This window comes from Quercus lobata, chromosome 2, assembly GCF_001633185.2.
Source record: "Quercus lobata isolate SW786 chromosome 2, ValleyOak3.0 Primary Assembly, whole genome shotgun sequence".
Taxonomy (NCBI): domain Eukaryota; kingdom Viridiplantae; phylum Streptophyta; class Magnoliopsida; order Fagales; family Fagaceae; genus Quercus; species Quercus lobata.
In genome coordinates, this window is record NC_044905.1 from 46681433 (window position 1) to 46700810 (window position 19378).

A 19378-nucleotide genomic window follows, 5' to 3' on the forward strand; every position below is an offset into this window, starting at 1 on the left:
CTCGCCTTAGCCCAATCCTCTTCTAGGACATTGGCTTCCACCAATACCCTCAAAGATTGTATCTCCACCTCAATAGGAAGCACCACCTCACTACCATAAACCAAAGAGTAAGGTGTTGCCCTAGTTAACGCACGGATAAATAACCCCATAAGGCAAACAGAAGCTTCTTAGCGCAATCTTTGTATGCCACTACCATCTTGGTTAGGATGTTCTTCATATTCTTATCAGCTGCTTCTACGGCCTCATTAGCTTGTGGTCGATATGGTAAAGACTTGTGATGCTTAATGTTGTACAACTCCATGATCCTTCTAACCTCCCCTTCAAAGTGGGAACCGTTATCAGAAATGATCTCTTAGGGCACCCCAAACCAGCATATGATATGTTGTTTTCTAAGAACCAAGCCACGTGCTTAGCCTTCAATATTGAGTAGAAGGCTGCCTCCACCCATTTGATGAAATAGTCAATTGCTACCAAAATGTATTCATGCCTATTTGAAGCCTTAGGAGCTATCCTTCCAATCACATCTATGCCCCAAACCAAGAATGGCCATGGAGAAGTCATGCTATACAACTCACTAGGCAGTACATGGTTCAACTTGGCATGTGTCTGACAATTGTGGCAACTTTTGACATAGTCCACACAGTCAGTCTCCATTGTATTCTAGAAGTACCCCTATCCTTAGGATTTTCTTGGCTAACATTCTTCCATTCATATGAGGACTACAAATCCCTTGATGAACTTCCATTACTCTCTTGGCTTCTCCCTTCTTCAAGCAACAAAGGTGTATGCCATCATATAATCTTCTATAGAGTTGCCCTCCACATAGGATATATTGTGTTGCCATTATCTTAATGGAACGACGTTCTTTCTTGTTTGCACCATCTGGATATGCCCCTAGTTCCAAGAACTTCATGATTTTGTAGTACCACGGAACTTCCTCTTCCTCTATGGTTATTACTGAAGCTTTGGTCTTCCTTTTGTGCACTTCCTCATAACTTTTCTTAATCTCCAAGGGTTGTGTCCACACTAACTTGGGTATCTCAACCATGGAGGCTAAGGTAGCTAATGCATCCGCAAATTGATTTTGAGCTCTAGGGATGATTGTGTATTCCATTCTGTCAAAGGTCTTGGTCAAGTCCTTCAAGTATTGTTGATAAGGCTTCAAGTGTTCCTCCTTCACCTTCCACAACTTTTATGCTTGGGCTATAACTAAAGTTGAATCTCTAAAGACTTTGGCCTCCTTTACCCTCAGCTTTCAAAGAGCTTCCATCCTAGCAATATAAGTCTCATATTCAGCCATGTTATTAGCTACTTCAAAGTTCAACTTGATTGCCAAAGGTATGTGAGATCCCTCGAGAGTGATCAAGAGTATTCTTATCCCATTCCCATATTGGTTTACTGCTCCGTTAATGTACATCTTCCATGTCCCTAACTTAACATCCAAAATGTCTTCATTTGGAAAGTCTTCTTTACCATCTTCCCTCTCTATAGGATTCTCAGCACAAAAATCTAACACGACGCCCCCTTTGATAGTTTTCCTAACCACATACTTCAAATTAAATTCTACCAATAAGATTAGCCATCTTGACAATCTTCCACTCAAAGCGGGTTTCTCAAAAAGATACTCCAATGGGTCCATTCTTGCCACCACCCATATTTGGAAAGGTGAAATAATATGGCTCAATTTCTATACGGCCCAAACAAGTGCAAAGCATGACTTTTCTATAGGAGTGTACCTAGTCTCATAATCATAGAACCTCTTGCACAAGTAGTATATGACCCTTTCATTCTTGTCACTGTCTTTTTGTGCAAGCATACTTCCAACTGCATCCCCTATGATAGAAAGGTATAGGAGTAAGGGTTTCCCATGTTGTGGAGGCCCTAGAATAGGTGGGTGGAGGAGATATTCCTTGATAAGTTCAAAGGCTTTTTAGCACCCATCGTTCCATGTATGTGGTTCATTTTTTCTTAGGAGTTTGAAGATGGGCTCACAAGTAAAGGTGAGCTTGGCAATGAATCGACTAATGTATTGTAATTGACCCAAGAAACCTCTTATTTCTTTCTCAATTTTGAGTGGAGGCATCTTTAATATGGCTTTAATCTTGGATAGGTCAACTTCTATCCCTTTATCACTCACTAGGAAGCCTAGCAATTTTTTGGCGGTTACTCTGAAGGTACACTATTGTTGGTTCAATCTGAGCCTATGCTCTTTAATCCTCTCGAAGAACTTCCTCAAGTTTATGGTATGGCTACCTCTATCCTTGTATTTCACTATCATATCACAACATACACCTCTACCTCATTATGCATCATATCATGTAGAAAGGCTATAGCCATCCTTTGGTAGTTTGCCCCAACATTCTTAAGGCCAAACGGCATCATTGTGTAACAATAAATTCACCATTCGGTAGTGAAAGTGGTTTTAGTCATATCTTTAGAAGACATCTTGATTTGGTTGTATCCTGAAAAGACATCCATGAAAGACATCAAGGCACTTCTTGCCGTGTTATCCACTAAGACATCAATGTGAGGGAGAGAAAAGTCATCCTTAGAGCTTTCCTTATTCAAGTCCTTAAAATTCACACACATCCTCACCTTCCCATATTTATTAGGTATGAGCACGACATTGGCTATCCATTCGGCTTGGTGTAAGAGTTTGATGAACCCTACTTTTAATTTTTTAGTGACTTCCTCCTAGATTTTTAAAAGCGATTTGGTCCTCATTCTTCTTAACTTTTGCTAGACGGGCACCATGTGATCATGAGTATCAATATGATGTTGAGTTATTTCGGGGTCAATTCCAAGCAAATCCTCATATGACCATGCAAATACCTCTTGAAATTCCATGAGGAGTTCTTGAAGATCTTTTCTTTCTTTTTCATTTAGAGTTAAGCCAATTTTAATTTAGCGTGGATTCTCATCATTGCCCAAATTAATAGTTTCAAGAATTGGTTCCATAGATTCAATTTTCTTTTCCAATTGTTTATTAATTTCATTTTCAAATTCATCTGAATCATTTAAGTGCAGAATTGCAAAGTTATGGGGCACATTAAAGTAAGCCAAATCAAAATTCATCTTATTGAAAATATTGAAAAGTACACTAGAACTTGCAATACAAACTTTTTCCCCATGTTTTCATAAAACCTAACCTAAGTCCAATGATTAATGGGCCCCACCCTTCCCTAGTCACTTGAGTGTTGACGTTGGGGAACTCAACTACCCCTTTTCCTTCTTTTCGAAGGCCTATACTAGGCATGAATCCCATGTTGTTCATCATTGCAATCACCTCATGGCTACAAAAGGGGAACAAGTCGGTCACATACCTTTCATCCTTTAACCTATAGTCAGTCATATTCACGAACTCAAAGCCACTCATTTGAAGCTCGCCTCCTTCTTCCTCAAGCCCACAAATTGGTGCTAGAATCTCACCATCTCTAAGCACTATGGCAATCCCTCCTTTCCATGGGATCTTCATCTTTTGGTGTAGCGAGGAAGGGATTGCCCCATTGAGGTGAAGCCAAGCCCTCCCCAAGAAAAGGTTGTAATTTGGGGTGATGTCCATGACATGAAATTCCATAATGGTTTCCATTGGCCCAATCTTGCAAGGAGCCTTGAAAGTACCTATGACCTTTCTTGAGGTGTTGTCATATGCCCTTACAGTCAAGGGAGAAGGAATTATGGTCTCCATATCTAGGCCAACAGTGAGGGCGGTCCTAAAGGGACAAACATTCAAGGCAGACCCATTGTCAATAAGTACCATTGGAACCTTGGCACCCGTAGACACTCGATTTTGCACCCATAATTTAATCAAGGAAGATGACTAGAATGACCATTCATATACCCAAAATTCATGTTTGCATTACATGCATTAATTCATTCATTGCATATCATAAAAATGATCTTGAGATTCTAATGGTTGCGATGGTATGCCTAATTTCCAAATCGGATCGTCAGATTGAAAGATATCACATGATCAAGTTTGCATGGTTAACATGCATTTTGTTTGGGTGGAATCAACAACGCATTATTAATTTAAATTAATTCTAATTGATTAAACAATTAAAATTAATTAAATAATTTTGTGATTGGTTGTTAGTTAGTGTCAAAATAAGACTTGCTTGCATGAGAATAAAAAGGATAATCAGATAACAATGAAATTGTAGATAATTAAGACTTGTTGGCATATTTATCTATAAGATAATTATTACTATAAAGACTTGAATCATCAAGAAAAGGGGTTTAATTTTTAAAATAAGGATTAAAAGCACGTCTAAGTACAAGTCCCGGCTAAAAAAAACTGAAAAATGAGTCCAAAGTGGACCAAAACTCAAACGTGGGTCTGGCACCCAAGGGGCCATTCGGCACTTTCCAAGTGCCGATTGGCACAAATGCGAGGCCTGGCCTAAGGACTTGTGGATTGAGATGAACCTTACCTTTTTCGATTTTTTAGAGATAAGGACGCGTCCCAGTTTGTATTCTGATCATTCAGCTAATATTTCGAAGCATTCTCACCTCTATAAATAGAGGATGCCTCTTAAAATTCAACACACTTTTTCATGCTTTCTGACCCCTCTCTTTCTGGCTCTTCTCTTCTTTTCCTTTCCCCCTTACGTTAAAGACGTTCTGGAGGTTCTTTCTTTAGGAATTTCTTTTTTTGTAAGCGAAGTATTTTAGGCTTCAAAGAGTTGAATAAATTTCTTTGAATCCTAAAATATTCATTCACTAAGAAGAGCACGCTCATGCATGAGGTAGTCTATTTCTTTTCTTCTTCTAGTCTTCTCTATTAATTTTGTTGATGATGCATGTTTGATTATTTCTGATTCTTGATTCTTTAAATTTGCTCTTAGATGATTTTTTTTTTCTTGAATCTCAAAATCTACTAATTGTCAAAGATCTCTTTAAACTAAAAACTGATTTGTATTTTCATTAGATATAGATGTGATTTCTCTAACACAGAAAACTGATCTGTATTTTCATTAAATACAGATCTAATTTTCTTAACACAACAAAACTGATCTATATTTTCATTAAATATAGATCTGGTTTTATTTTTCTCTGAATTTTGGCCTCGTTCTCCACCATGTTGCTGTTGACGTCGTTTATTAACTTCTCTCTAGTTAACTCTTGGCTTTGTTGCGTCAAGTCCGCCATTGCAGCGGCCATGGACTACAACTGTTGTTGGACGGTCATTGGGGGTACTGGTGCACAATTTGGGTGACTAGAGGCATTTTCACTCTCTTGGTGTCTTGGACTAGTGGCTATTGACCTAGTCCAAACCATGCAACTTTTTTGTCTTGGAAAGAGCAAAGAAGTTAACACTTAGAAACTTTTTTCCTTATTATCCCTACAGACACCACCAACTGATGATGCATGAAAATCAATAGGCTGGAATGCTTCAGATTATGTTAATGGCTTTTGGTCCTGAAAAGAAAAGAAAGAATTGTCAAGGGTGACCGGTGTAACCCAGTCAAGGACTCTCCAACAGTTAAGTCAGTTTTCTCCCTAGAACACATTTGAAGGGAAAAATAGTGAATGGTGGTACTTACCTTGGGTGAATAGGACTTGTTCCTTTTATAGAGAGTTAGAAGTAGGTCTACTTGTTCGGATCCACCACCATCGTGGGTGATGTGAGTAGTTAATAGAGACAATGGGTAAATGGAGTACGTGGAGTGAATTACAAGAAACTCCTTCCACGTTTTGAGAGTAGTACACTATGGTCAGATCATAAGGAAGTTTATGAGAAGTCCTTTTGTAGAATTCACCAAGTGTTATTTGGTCATCCTTATGTTTGTATTATGGATGACCTACCTAGTCTTGTTACAAAGGGACTTGTATTGTTTCCTAAGTATAATGTTCTTGTTCTCCTCTTCTTAAGGTTTCCTGGACGTGGTCAAGTTATGGACGCGGTGACTGTGGACGATCATCATGGATGAACATCCTTAACTTAGTCCCCATCACCTCTAAAACCTCTAAAATGAAGAAAATAATCATAAAACCACTATAATAACAAAAATACCCTTGAAATCACTAGAATGACCAAAATAACCCCCCCTCCCCCCCCAACTTGAAACCATTAAAATGAACAAAATGCCTCAAAACTTCAAAACAACAAAGAATACATCGAAAACACTTGAATAACCAAATTATCCTAAAACCTCTCAAATGGCCAAAAATTCTCAAAAATAGTAAAAATGACCAAAAATACCCCGAAAACTCTAAAAGACAAAAATATCTCAAAACCTGTAAAATGATTAAAATGATACCCCCAAAATCAAAAAAATGACCAAAATGCCCTTAATTCCCCTAGAATGAGCAAAAAGACCCTAAAACCTTAATTCAGATTGGATTGACCAAGACTGATTAGGCCCAAACTGGACTTGTTTGGTTAGGTTTGATCTAGGGATTTAATAGACGTAGGGTTGTAAACGAGCCGAGTTTTGCTGAGTAGTGCATGTTCAAGCTTGACTTGACAGGAAAAATCAAAAGCTTGAACTTGGCTTGAGCTTGTGACAAGCCTAAAAATAGTGTTTAAGCTTGAGTTTGTGGGAAAACCAAAAAGCTTGAACTTGGCTTGGCTTGGCTTGGCTTGATTAATTAGTCAAGCCAAACTCAAGCTTAATATCAAGCTCAAACTTGAGCGTAGGTCAAGTTTTTGAACTTGAAATCTAAAAAAATTACATTACTAAATGCTTAAATCTCTAAAATTAAGAAAAAAGAAAAAGAAAATATTATACTCATTTTATCATGCATCTAGTCTTACTTATGATTAGCTATTATTCAAATTTATAATTTACATAATTAAATTCATTCATTCATTCATCCATCCTTTTTATCTACAATTTCAATAATTGTTCAAAATACAACTTTTACATTCACGTTAGATGGTGAAGAACTAGAAAAAATACATGTTTGTAACTATTATGAATGAGAATATATTAACATGTTTCGTAACTTTACTTTACATGATTAATAAGGGAGGATCATATGTGACCTACTTAATTATTTATTTATTTTTAAATGTAACTATAGTCTAAAGTGATTCTTTATCAATTTAAAGGGAAGGAAAAAAATTAAAGTAATATAGGTAGTGTTCTCATGTTGGTCATGTCATTATTAAGATATGTGTAATGAGTATATTTAGCTAACATATATAATCTATAAATGAGTCTATGCTTGAATTGTTACGTATCAAGCCTAATAGCTCACGAGCTTGTTTGTGAATAAATTTTTTTGCTTGGGCTCGGCTTGTTTATTAAACAAACCTAAAACTAAGGCTCAAGCTTGGCTTCTTTATATAAAAAAAAAACATAAATAAGTTTTTTATCAAGCCGAGCCCAAATTGTTCATCATCGGATTGATTCATTTACGGCCAAAGTGGAAGAAATTAAAAAAAGAAAAAGAAAAAAAAAAAAGAAAAGAAAAGAAAAGAAAAGAAGCAAAAACGGAAGTGTTCGTAATTAGAGAGATCTGGTGATGAGTGTTGAGTGTTGACCCAAAACAACCACACGCACAACCACAACCACCAACACCTCACTTCTCCCCCGAAAACCAGAAATATAACAAACAGAAGATTATTAGTTTCTTAAACAGAAGATCTCCCTTTCGCTATGGACTCTTTGCTAGCTAGCTACGGCTCTTCAGAAGAAGAAGAAGAAGAAGAAGAATCAAAATCATCTCCTTTCCTTTCTCTCCCTAAACCTAAATCTTCCTCTCTCTTTCTATCCCTCCCCCAACCCAAATCCAAATCCCTAAACCCAAACCCAAACGCAAACCCAAATCCAAATCCCAACCAACACCAACATCAACCCAAAAGGGTTGTCCAATTCCGCCCTCCCATAAAATCAACCCACCATGAGGATGAGGATGACGATGACGAAGGCGAAGATGAAGAAAAGGAAAGAAATCGGCGAAAGGAATCCGAGTCTTTGGCTGCCGCTGAAGCCCCGTCTGTGAAGTCGTTCTTGTCCAGCATTCCGGCACCCAAGAACTCCATCACTTTGGGCGTTCTTTCGAGCCGTCGAGCCACCATTGAGGTCCCCCAACCCCCTGCCGAATCCTGTTATGCAACAAATTACGAAGTGGGTAGTCATCACAATCACAATCTGAATGTCAATATGGATGATCAATCACAATATGTTAGTAGTGGTGGTGAGAATTTGAGTTATGATGCCATTTATGGGAGTAATTGGGGTGATACTGTGTCGGGGAGCTCGACCTCACAAAGTGCGGTTACTGTGCTGGGGAAGAGAGGGAGAAAAGAGATTCCTACAGAAGAAATAGTTGAGATCAAGCAGGATGAGTTGATGAAGAATCGGCCGAGAGAGGATCAGGTCAAGCTAACTGGAATTGCTTTTGGGCCTTCTTACCAGGTAATAATTCCCAACTGCTGCATTCTTCATTTTTAATTTCATATCGCTCTTTAAATTTTCTGCTTAATTAATCATTATTCCTTGTGGAAGGAATTTTTATGCATTTGAGATTATAACTCAATTGCAACTTTATTAATTTATTTTAATTTTGGTGGAACAATTGAGTTGTATAGGCATGCCACTCTTATTAATGTTCGGAGAAAGAAAATTCTGACAGTTTAATTTTATATTGATTAAAAAAAAAAAAAGAAGAGAGATTGGTAATTAGTTTGAAGGAAGTATCTATTTATGGTATTGGTATATAATGGTGATGCCGTGATGGTTTTTTTTAGTGGTTTTATATTAAATAAATAAATAAAAATCTTTGAATTTTAAACTTAATTCATCAAATATTTGTTGCTAACATTGTATATAATTTAGTTGCTTAGTGGTGTGTTATATCATTTATGTTAATTTTATACGAAATCCTTTTATTAGTGGTCATGCAAGCTTCTTATGAAAAAAAGAGAAACCTAGCATAATTTATTTTTTATACCTTGATAGTTGGGGGTGGGGGGATTTGAACTCTGGATGTCTTTATTGGAAAGACCAAGAGGTGTTGGTTGAGCTACAAGGCTCTTGGCACAGCTAGGGATGACAATTTTTACCCATATCCATTAACCCACCCATGATCCACTTAATTTGGGTAAGTCTTGATCCAACTCAATTAAAAATTTAGGTTAAATGGGTAAAGACCCAATTGGGCTAAATGGTTTAGGTTTTGGTGAAGGAAAAGGCTGGAAAATATTAGGGATTATAGGGTTTCCAAAGGGGACAAGGATTAGTAGGGTTTGGGGATGAAACAAAGGAGAAAAATCAGAATTTGGGCCACTGTTCCAGTGCTGTGAACAATAATCCGTGAACAGTAAATTAAAGAAGAAATAACATTCTAGGTATCACACCTAGACTTCCTAAGCATCACACCTAGGGGGCATTTGGTTTGCTGTGATGTGCCCTTGATGGACATTACGATGATGTGACATTAAAGTTTATGATTTATTTTATTTTTTTCTAACATAACCATAATCTAAAATTACAAAACATATCACATCATCTTCCTAAACAATATGTTCTATTCTTGTATTGAGATTACATTAATGAGATTACAATAATGTAATATTATAGTGTAATGTAACATCATGGCGAACCAAACATCCCCCTAGGGTTCCTTGGCATCACCTTGGAGAGGGTTGCATCACGCAAAATATAAACGAAAGCTTCATAGCTCTTAAATTCTGAAAATATATTATTAATTCCATTAGAAAGCATTACAACTCTTTAAATAGAAGACTTATACATATTCCTAGTTGAAATAGGACTTTATTTAAAAATAAAATACTAATAAGGACTTGGACTTGGACTCCTTGGGCTTTACTATTAAGCTCAAATTAAATAAGTAAACTCAAGTAAAACCAAAAAAGGCCCATTGGACTATTGGCACAGCCCTTTCCTCTCTGTATTTTCTAATATTGGGCAACCAAATGGCATTAAACATGAGTTAGATTCAAGGATTTAGTTTTGGAGGAGCTCCAGCTGTATGAGGAGACTTGTTTATGATCCACTTGTAAAAGAGGATTTTTTTTGGTGGGGTGGGGGCTAGGGGGGTTGGTGTGGGGGGAAGGAGGGGGGAGTGAGGAAATTTAAGATTCAAATGCAGGTTTTAATGTTTGGTAGGTGTGGATCATATAGGCTATTGAAATTTGCATGGTTGATCATGGAGCAAACCATTAGTAGTAATATTTCGAGGAAAGAAGTTCATGAAAGAAAGGTTCACAGTTGACACCCGCTTACAAGGTGGAAACTATTAAAATTTCTTGGACAAGTCTTGGAAACCAGTAGTAGACACAGGATTGATGACAGATTTAATTTGCTCTTCCTATAAAACTACTTTTTCTTAAGTGCCTGCAATGTGTGCTACCATATGATTTCCTCTTTCTTGGGAAACAACTAATTATAGACAGCGAGGTAATGGGTGGAAGTTAGAGGAGGAAGGAGAGGGAGAGGGAGAAGTAGAAGGGAAAGAAAACTGGAGGAAGAAAATCTTGAAACCAAAACTCACATCATTGTCCTCTTTATATATCTACATCTTCTTTTCTTGGTAGGGGTCACTTAAGCTCAATGCATCTTCTTTTACTTCCCGTATGTTGGTTTATAATCATATTATTTATCCATTCAGAGCTGGATTGCATTAAAGTTTGATAACTTATTTCTCTTTTAATTCCAACTTTGAATTAAACTTTCTTATAGTGCTATTGGTGATGCATTTACTCCAATTACGAAGCTTCTGAATTGAGGATAATATTCATGATAAGATTGTATCAGCCCATAATATGGCTTTATTTCTACTATAAACCCCAATATGGTATACTTTTATTTTGTAACCTCTATATGGTATACATTTTTTATTAGAAGAATTTGAGACTAAGTAGACGTAAACCATAAAAATTCTTATACTCTCTCTCTCCCCCTTATAAATTTATGTAAGATTTATTTTCATGCCAATATGCTTTAGCTCAATGGCCCCTCCATCCCTTGTAAAGTGGAGGATAACTTCATGGGCTTAAGAACCATTGGGGTGCCTAACTAACCAATAAAAAAAACCTTGCCCCAACATTGGATTGCATTCACTTCTCATGCTCATTTAATATTGAATATTTCGGTGATACAGTGTTCAAAATCAAAGATTTGCATTACAGATATCATTATCTTGGTTAGTGATTATTATAGAATTTTAGCTGGCACCGCTTCCTTTGGGTTTCCTTGGAAAAGTATTTGGAAGCAGAAGATTCCCTCTAGAGTAGCTTTCTTTGTTTGGACTGCTGCTTTAGGGAAATGCTTGACGATTGATAATTTACGTAAAAGGAAGGTGTGGATTCTGGATTGGTGCTACATGTGTAAGAGAAATGGTGAATTGGTTGACCATCTATTTCTTCATTGTCCTTTTGCTTCGGATCTATGGTCTATGGTTTTGGGCCTTTTTGGAGTTTCTTGGGTTATGCCGCACACTGTTCTGGGGCTGTTGTGGTGTTGGCAAGGCAGCTTTGGTCGTCATCGAAATGGTTATATGTGGTCCATCATTCCTCATTGCTTATTGCTGTGTCTTTGGAGGGAGAGGAATAGTAGATGTTTTGAAGATATTGAGAAATCTATTCCAGACCTCAAGCTTCTCTTTTTTAGAACTTTAAGGGATTGGTTGTTTGCTTTGCAAGATAAATCTTTCCCCTCTTTTATTGATTTCCTAGACTCTTGCAATTTTTGTATTTGATTTCTTTTCCCTTGTACACTCCCTGTGCACTAGGGTGTCCCCTTTATATCAATATATCTTATTACTTATCAAAAAAAAGATATCATTATCTTTTCTTGAAAAAAAGGTTTTTAGATGATCTTTTAGGCATAGAAAAGTTAGGTTTAAAACCAAATAGTTAGTTTAGGTTTAAAACCAAATAGTTAGTAGATGTCCTATCATGGTGAAATCTTTGATACATAAGCCAAATAGTTAGTTGATATCCTATCATTGTGAAATCTTTGATACATAATGCGTGCAAGGAGTTAAAGTAACCCACTAATGGGCTGAATAAGATACAATTTCTAAGAATGTTGTTAATAGGTGAAATACAATCTTGTTTTTCCATCTTGTATACACATGCCCCAACAAACATGTAGATAATGATAGAAAAAGTCATGCTTTGGAGACAAATCAGGTATCAATCCAAAGTGTAATCTCAGTACTAAAAGTTTGAGTGTGTAGTTGGAGTTCCACCCCTCAAAAGATGATACTTCAATTAATGCTAGACATGACACAACCACCCATGTTGCCATTCTATTAAATTGCTTTCTCTAAATGGGGTATGGAAGATCCATTACCACCTGGGAGTTGTTGCCTTGGCATCTTCCTTATACCTTGGTCAGGATCATTTCCAGAAAGTATAAAAATGGTAGATCAATAAAAAATTTTCAAAATGATATTCTAGTTTCTAAGATTCAACAACTCCTTTCTTGAAAAAAAGTAATATCACACAGAAGAAAAGTAAATTTAAGTCCTTAGAATAGTCTCCTGGTATGTATATAATGAAAGTAGGCATATACTTTTAGGGACTTGATAGGATGGGAAATAAGGTATGTATAGGAATGATTAGGATGCCTGTATTGGGGACCACCCTTATGGTTAGACTTTGGAAAACAAAATGTTGAAGTATGTTCATTCATGTAAGGTATTCTGGTGGTGTGCAGAATGAATTCATCATGTTCTCAAAAATTACTTGATTGTTTTACTCTGGTACTCGTTTGATGGTTTTACTTTGATGTAGTCATTAATATTGAACCTTAGATGAGAAAATTATGTCTTTAGAGTAATAAATGGAGCAGCATGGTTACATTGCTTTTACAGATATCTTAAAGTTTGGGAGGCAGATTTAACATAGAAATGAATGCTACCTTGTGGTAAACAAGGTTTGGAGTATTTGGGTGGGGATCAGAGAAGATGAGTTGAGAGTTGAGACAACTCTGGAGTTTTTTTAATTATTATTATTATTATTATTTTTGAATAGACAACTCTGGAGTTTTCATTGTTGAGTTGCTTTTTAACTTCTTTGGTGAGTAATGGGTGTGGCATCTTTCCCAGTTACATTACTTTGGAGCCTTGGTTCCAAAGTGTCACTCTGATGAAGTCATGGAAACTTTGCAAATTTGCCTATTCAAGAATTATTTTATTGGGTCCTCATGTGAAGTCCAATTGAAGTGAAAGTTGTGTCATTTTAATGGTCTAAGTATGAGTCTTTTAGGGTTAAAACAGCTTTTAACTAGATAAAGGCCCGTATGTTACATGGTTTTATCATAATATTATAAAAAATATATATATATTTTATTTGAAAAACAATAATAATTATTATAAAGAAAGGAATAATGAGTTTTTAATTGCTACGCCACATGGTCCATGCATGCATCATGAATTGAGCTACTGCTTCATATGTATCTAGATTTGTATCTTTGTTTGGAATTTCTATTGATGGTGAAGCCAAATCAAAATATGTGCATGGGGCAATCATCTTTCTAGGAATTCATTAGTGTACAAAACTATATAGAACAAACAATGTTTTTTTAATTTTAATTATTTGTAAATAAAAATATTAATTGTGATAATATTTTTTTATATAATTACTATAATTAACATGTAATCGTGCAAAAATTGTCATTTTGAAATTTGAAGGCTTTTTATTTGATAATATTTAGTTTTTCATCGTACCTGCAAGGCTGCAATAACTCTCCCAAACTGCTGACCCTGTTCAATGTCTTTTTAACAATTGATCCAATTTTATTTTGAAGACTAGTCTTGATATTAGGTATATCCTCAGGGTTTTTGCTAGGTATTTCATGTCTTTGCAAATTTGCAACAGCAATAGCATCCTGGTTTATTGAAGTATTCATCAAGAAGATTAATTTTACTTGGAAACAAATTTATTGTAAAATAAATGTACACAATTGAAGCAGATTGTTACAAATTTATTATGTAAAATAAATGTATGACTATATTGGTTACCTTCAATTGTTCATTGCTTATTTGATCTGTTCGCAAAAATAGTGTTTCTTTGTTTGGCTGAATCTACATATCATGATAGTCGTAAATTCATAATGGATTTTCTATTTAATCTTGCAAACGATAAACACAACCAAATTAACAGTATGCATATTTGAAAGAAAAATCAAGTGCATGTAGAGTGTAAAAAAATACTTGCTTGCGGTGGTGGTGATGTCTTCCATGTCAAACCACTTCTTGGAGAGGGAGTGAGATTTTTTTTTTTTTTTTTTTAACCAAGGGAGAGACTTCGATTGAAAAAATATATATATATATATATATATAATAGCTAAAACATTAATATTTAGAAGATGTATTTGATGCGGATAGTGTTTCAATTGTAATCAAATTATCTTCTCCTTTTTTGTCTTTTGTTTTGTATGCGTATTATCCTTTTTGTTTAGGTGTCTTAGTCTTTATCAAATTAGTTTTGTTGGTCCTTGTAATTCATTTTAATTAGAATTCATTTTTAATTAGAAGTTTTTGTAGTCACGCTTTATCTAATTAGTTTTGGAAGTGGTATTTGATGCAGATTAGTGTTTCAATTATGATCAGATTCAAGTAGGATATAGTGATATACATAGGGCTTAATATTTAATTTTTTTTGTTCATTTTAATTAGAAGTTTTTGTAGTCACAATCTAATTAGTTTTGGAAGTGGTATTTGATGTGAATTAGTATTTCAATTATGATCAGATTCAAGTAGGATATAGTACTAGGGTTGTCAATGTTCGACCTAACCCGCGAACACGACACGAATTCTACACGGATTTTTTCGGGTTAGGGTTGGGCCTTAATGGGTTTGGGTCATAAACGGGTCGATCTGAAGCAACACGATAAGAAACATGTCATAAGCAAGTCAACCCGCGTAACTTGCAATAGACACGTTTGACACGTCAATTTATTTATGTCAACCCGAAATGACCTACTTAACACAACTCGTTTAACTCGTATAACAAATAAATATTTATTTTATTTTAGATTTGTAAAATACCTTTTATATCCAACATATATTTTAAATTTAAAAAGAAAAGTGAGTAATTAAAAAAATTTACAAGGGATATAATTGGAAATTGAAACTTTACAGACCCTAGAACTAATAATACTTTTTTTTTTGGCATAGAACTTGCATAAATAAAATTGGATGAGCTTGTGGAAGATGTTATGAATTTGGACATCAACAAAGAATCTATGGATGATAATCGTGGTCATAGTTAGGATTAGTCTACTATTTGCTCAAATTCTTTCAATATTGATACTTAGCATTTGGCGAGTTCCAAGGATATTATATTTTTGTTGAATTATGTTATTTTATTTTTGTTAAACTTTGTTATTTTGAATTGGGTTGAAGTGTATGCACTTCTTTTGGAGTGTAAAGAATTTATTTCTAGATAAATGTTATATTTTTGTTGAACTATATTATTTTGAATGTGGGTTGAAGACTTTGAAATGTATGCACTGCTTTTTGGGATGTGAAAAAAATTATTTGTAGATGGATGTTATATTTAATATTATGCAGGTTAAATTGGATTGTGTTACATTCATGCCAACCCAACACGTCTTTATTTCCAAAAAAAAACCCAACACGACTCGTTTATTAAGTGTGTCAAATGGGTCGAGTTAGGTCAACCCACCTTATTAACAGGTCAGGTCAACCCACCTTTTTTTTTTTTTTTTTTTTTTTTTTTTGGCTAGATCGTTGGTGTGGGACTTCCTCTCTCGCTGTCAGCTATCCCGAATTATATAGGATTAGCTGTAGCAAAGAGGCAAGTTTGGCGGATCTAATGAGGTTCTCCAATGGAGTCCTCCATTGGGAGATTCAGTTTTGTAGGGAGGTGCATAATCGTGAATTGGAAGCTTTCAGGAGCTTCATCAACTCCATTTATAGCACTCTTGTAAGGGGAATCGAGGAGGATAAGAGATTTTGGCTGCCTTGTAAGAGTAAGGGGTTCACGGTTAGTGCATACTACCATCTTCTTGTTGGCCATAGTGAGCAATTTTTCCCTTGGAAAAGTATTTGGAAGCAGATCCCCTCTAGAGTGGCTTTTTTTGTCTAGACTGTAGCCTTGGGGAAATGTTTGACTATTGACAATCTAAGGAAAAGAAAGGTTTGCATTTTGAATTGGTGTTATATGTGCAAGTGTAATAGTGAAAGTGTTGACCATCTTTTCCTTAATTGCCCGGTTGCTTCGGAGTTATGGGATATGGTTTTTGGTTTATTTTGAGTGTGTTGGGTCATGCCTTTGTCTGTTGTTGGGCTCTTTGCTTGCTGGCAAGGTCGCTTTGTCGCCACTGCAATGGAGTTATTTGGAAGGTCGTTCCTCTTTGTTTGATGTGGCGTATTTGGACGGAGAGGAATAGTAGATGCTTTGAAGACATTGAGCGTGCTATGCCTGACCTCAAGCTTCTTTTCATCCGAACCTTCCTTGAATGGTTCTCTGTGTGGAGAAACCATCCTTTTTCTATTTTGGATTTACTTGACTTTTGTAATTTTCGTTCTTGACTTGTTCACCCATGTATACTCCCTGTGTGCTTGGGTGTCTTTATTTTTATTATCTATGAATTCTTATTACTTATCAAAAAAAAAAAATATTTAATTTTTGTTGTTGTTTTTATATATAAATTTCTTGCAATTTGGATTGTAATCAAATCTTAAAGTTGCTGCTTTTTGTTATAATACACTACACTTAAAAAATAAGGATGAGATGGATTAGATAAAGAATTTGGATTGTAATCAAATTTAGACTTTTATCAACTTAGAAATTATAGAAGAAGAAAAATTACATATTTTTTGAAAATCTAAAAAAAAAAATTCTGCAATATGGTGAAGCCATTTTGCACAACCACAGTTTTTAAGCCCAACTTTTATTATATAGTATATGATATGATATGATTTGGGTTTTTATTTTATTAGTTATGATCAATTTTATATTCAGGGGTAAATCTGTAATTTCTGCAACTCCTGTGAATTAAGGGTATTTTGGTAATTTAGTTGAGTCTGGGATCTTGTAGGGTATTCTAAGTATCTTAGGGCTATTTTCTTTGGGTGCAAGTTAGTATTTATTAGGTTTTATTTTACTAGTCAAACTAGTAGTCCAATACTACTAGGAGTCTTATTACTACTAAGAGTCCTATTACTACTAATACAAGCAAGAGTCTTTATATATATTGTGTTCAATGTATAGAGTTAATTAATGAAATTGAGTGTTTTGAGCAATAGGCACTTTGGTCTTTGTTGGTTCTTTCTCCTTCTTTATTTTCTTTCTTCATCTTCTTTTTCTAGAGTTTCTGTTCACAGGTGTTCACACAGCCCCTGAACAGCCCTTATTTCTCTCTAATTCTTCTTTCCTAACCCTAAACCCACCAAACCACAACTATACGTAGGCAAATCCCTAATTTGTCCTCCATCACTCTCATTTTGGTCAATAGTGTTGGATAAGATCTTGACAATGAATACCTCATCTCCAAGCAATGAGCTATTTATAAAAGATACTAGGAGTTTTGGATTCTCTATTTCTTGACTGGCAATTTTGTCAAACTTTGGAGTTTCCTTGGTTATGCTTCCTTTAATCAGCTTTCATTATCATGTTATCAGAATATGGAATCATCTAGATGAATAGTTTTTGGAAACTGTTTTCTTTTGCATTTTGAGGTAAACTATGAAAAGGTTAGGAGAATTTTGGAGGGGAGGAGGATTATTTCCTTGTATAAGTGAGTTGGTCCCTAGTCATTCTGCTGGGTTTGAGAGCCTGTTCCATGTTTTCTTTTTTAATTTTCTGCAATCTTGTTCTACTTTCCAACATAGGTGCAAAATGTTTAGTGATGCTTTCTCTGAGAAATAATTGTGGCAAGTTGTTCATTTTCAGTGACTGTCCAAAGCATAACTTGAAGCTGTAGTTAAGTTGTTCCTCTAGCTTTATCAGTGGGTTGAAGTTGTCAAAATGGCAATATTAGCAGCATTATTGGGAACTGTATAGTGAAAAGCTTTCACTTGTATTTAGTAGTAGCAAAACTGAGCTTCAAAGTATGGTTTTTACAAAATAAATAAATAAAATTAAAACTCTGGTTAGTGAGCTAGAATTTTGTCGTGAAGCATGGCGTCAAGTTCATTTGTTGAAAATTGATTCAAGTTCATTTGGTTATAGGATTTATTTTTGTGGTAGACTCTTAATCCTTTTCCCTATAGGATTGTTAAATCGACAATTTCTGAATTCATATGTGATTATCTTTTCACAGGCTCTTAAATTTATATTCTCTCTCATTTTATATACTTATATTATGTTTCTCCTGTAGCCTGTTTCGACCAAGGGGAAGCCTACGAAGCTGCACAAGAGGAAGCATCAAATTGGTTCTTTATTTTATGATATGAAGCAGAAGGAGATGGAACTTACAGAGCGGCGTGCAAAAGGCTTCCTCACGAAAGCTGAAACGCAGGCCAAGTATGGGTGGTGATTTTGGGATGAGTGTCGTTGTATTTTATCACTGTACTTCAGTAGAGCAGGCATGATAAAAAGGATTCCTCTCATCTTGTAGCTATTGTTCCTTTTTAATAATTTATTTCTTGAGAATGTATATCCATATAATCTTCCCCATGCTAATTTGAGAAAATACAGTGTCCAGATAGGGGGAAATCCTGGTACTTATGGCGTAACTCAAAAAAGGAAGCTATTTGGAATCACCCTGTTAAACCGAGTAATTAAGTCAATTTAGCCAAGGTTGTCTTTTATAATAAACTCTCTTAATGCAACACATGGGGAGAGTGCTACATGTGTGACAAGGTGTACATTAGGGTGTCACTCAGTTGAGCATATTTTTTGCTGGACACTAATTTCCTGAATATTTATTTACTTAATGGTGTTACACAGAGAGCTGGGTGCTGAGATTTACATCTCTCTGCTCATTTTAGTTAGTTTTTTCTGATAATTCAATAATTATAATTAAAAGGAAAGAGAAAGAGATTTGAACTCTAGTTGTCTCTATTAAAAATATCAAGATGTGCCAACCATTGAGGGACAAGATTAGTTTTATATATTGTTGGGTGTACAAAACTTTGACAGCAGGTTTGGCTCATTTGATGGAATGAAGATTAAAGATTTTAATCATCTCTGCATTTCTATTATATGTAAAAGCACTCACATTATTGGGTGTATAATTAGTGTAAAATTTATACATTTTTGCTTAAAAATGACCCACATTAGTGTGTATAATTGTTTGAATTTTCAAGTTTAATATTGTAATTGTATAAATTTCACTAACCTTTTATTTTGTTTTTATTTATTTTTAATGCATTTCGAAGATGGAAGGAGAGAGTAGATGGTGGTTATTGACATGTGCATGGAGAAAGAAAAATTTTTTTAAAAAAAATTAATACTTTAATAAAATGTAGTGTAAAATAAATA

General features: G+C 35.2%; 1 protein-coding gene across 1 annotated transcript; it reads left to right on the forward strand.

Annotated features, from left to right (window-relative positions):
- Positions 1 to 7477: 7477 nt before the first annotated feature.
- LOC115975710 lies at positions 7478 to 18728 on the forward strand. The gene is made up of 2 exons (XM_031096607.1): positions 7478 to 8369; positions 18273 to 18728. Exons 1-2 carry the CDS (start codon positions 7608 to 7610, stop codon positions 18429 to 18431), a joined length of 921 nt encoding a protein of 306 aa, XP_030952467.1. The 5' UTR covers positions 7478 to 7607; the 3' UTR covers positions 18432 to 18728.
- Positions 18729 to 19378: the final 650 nt, after the last annotated feature.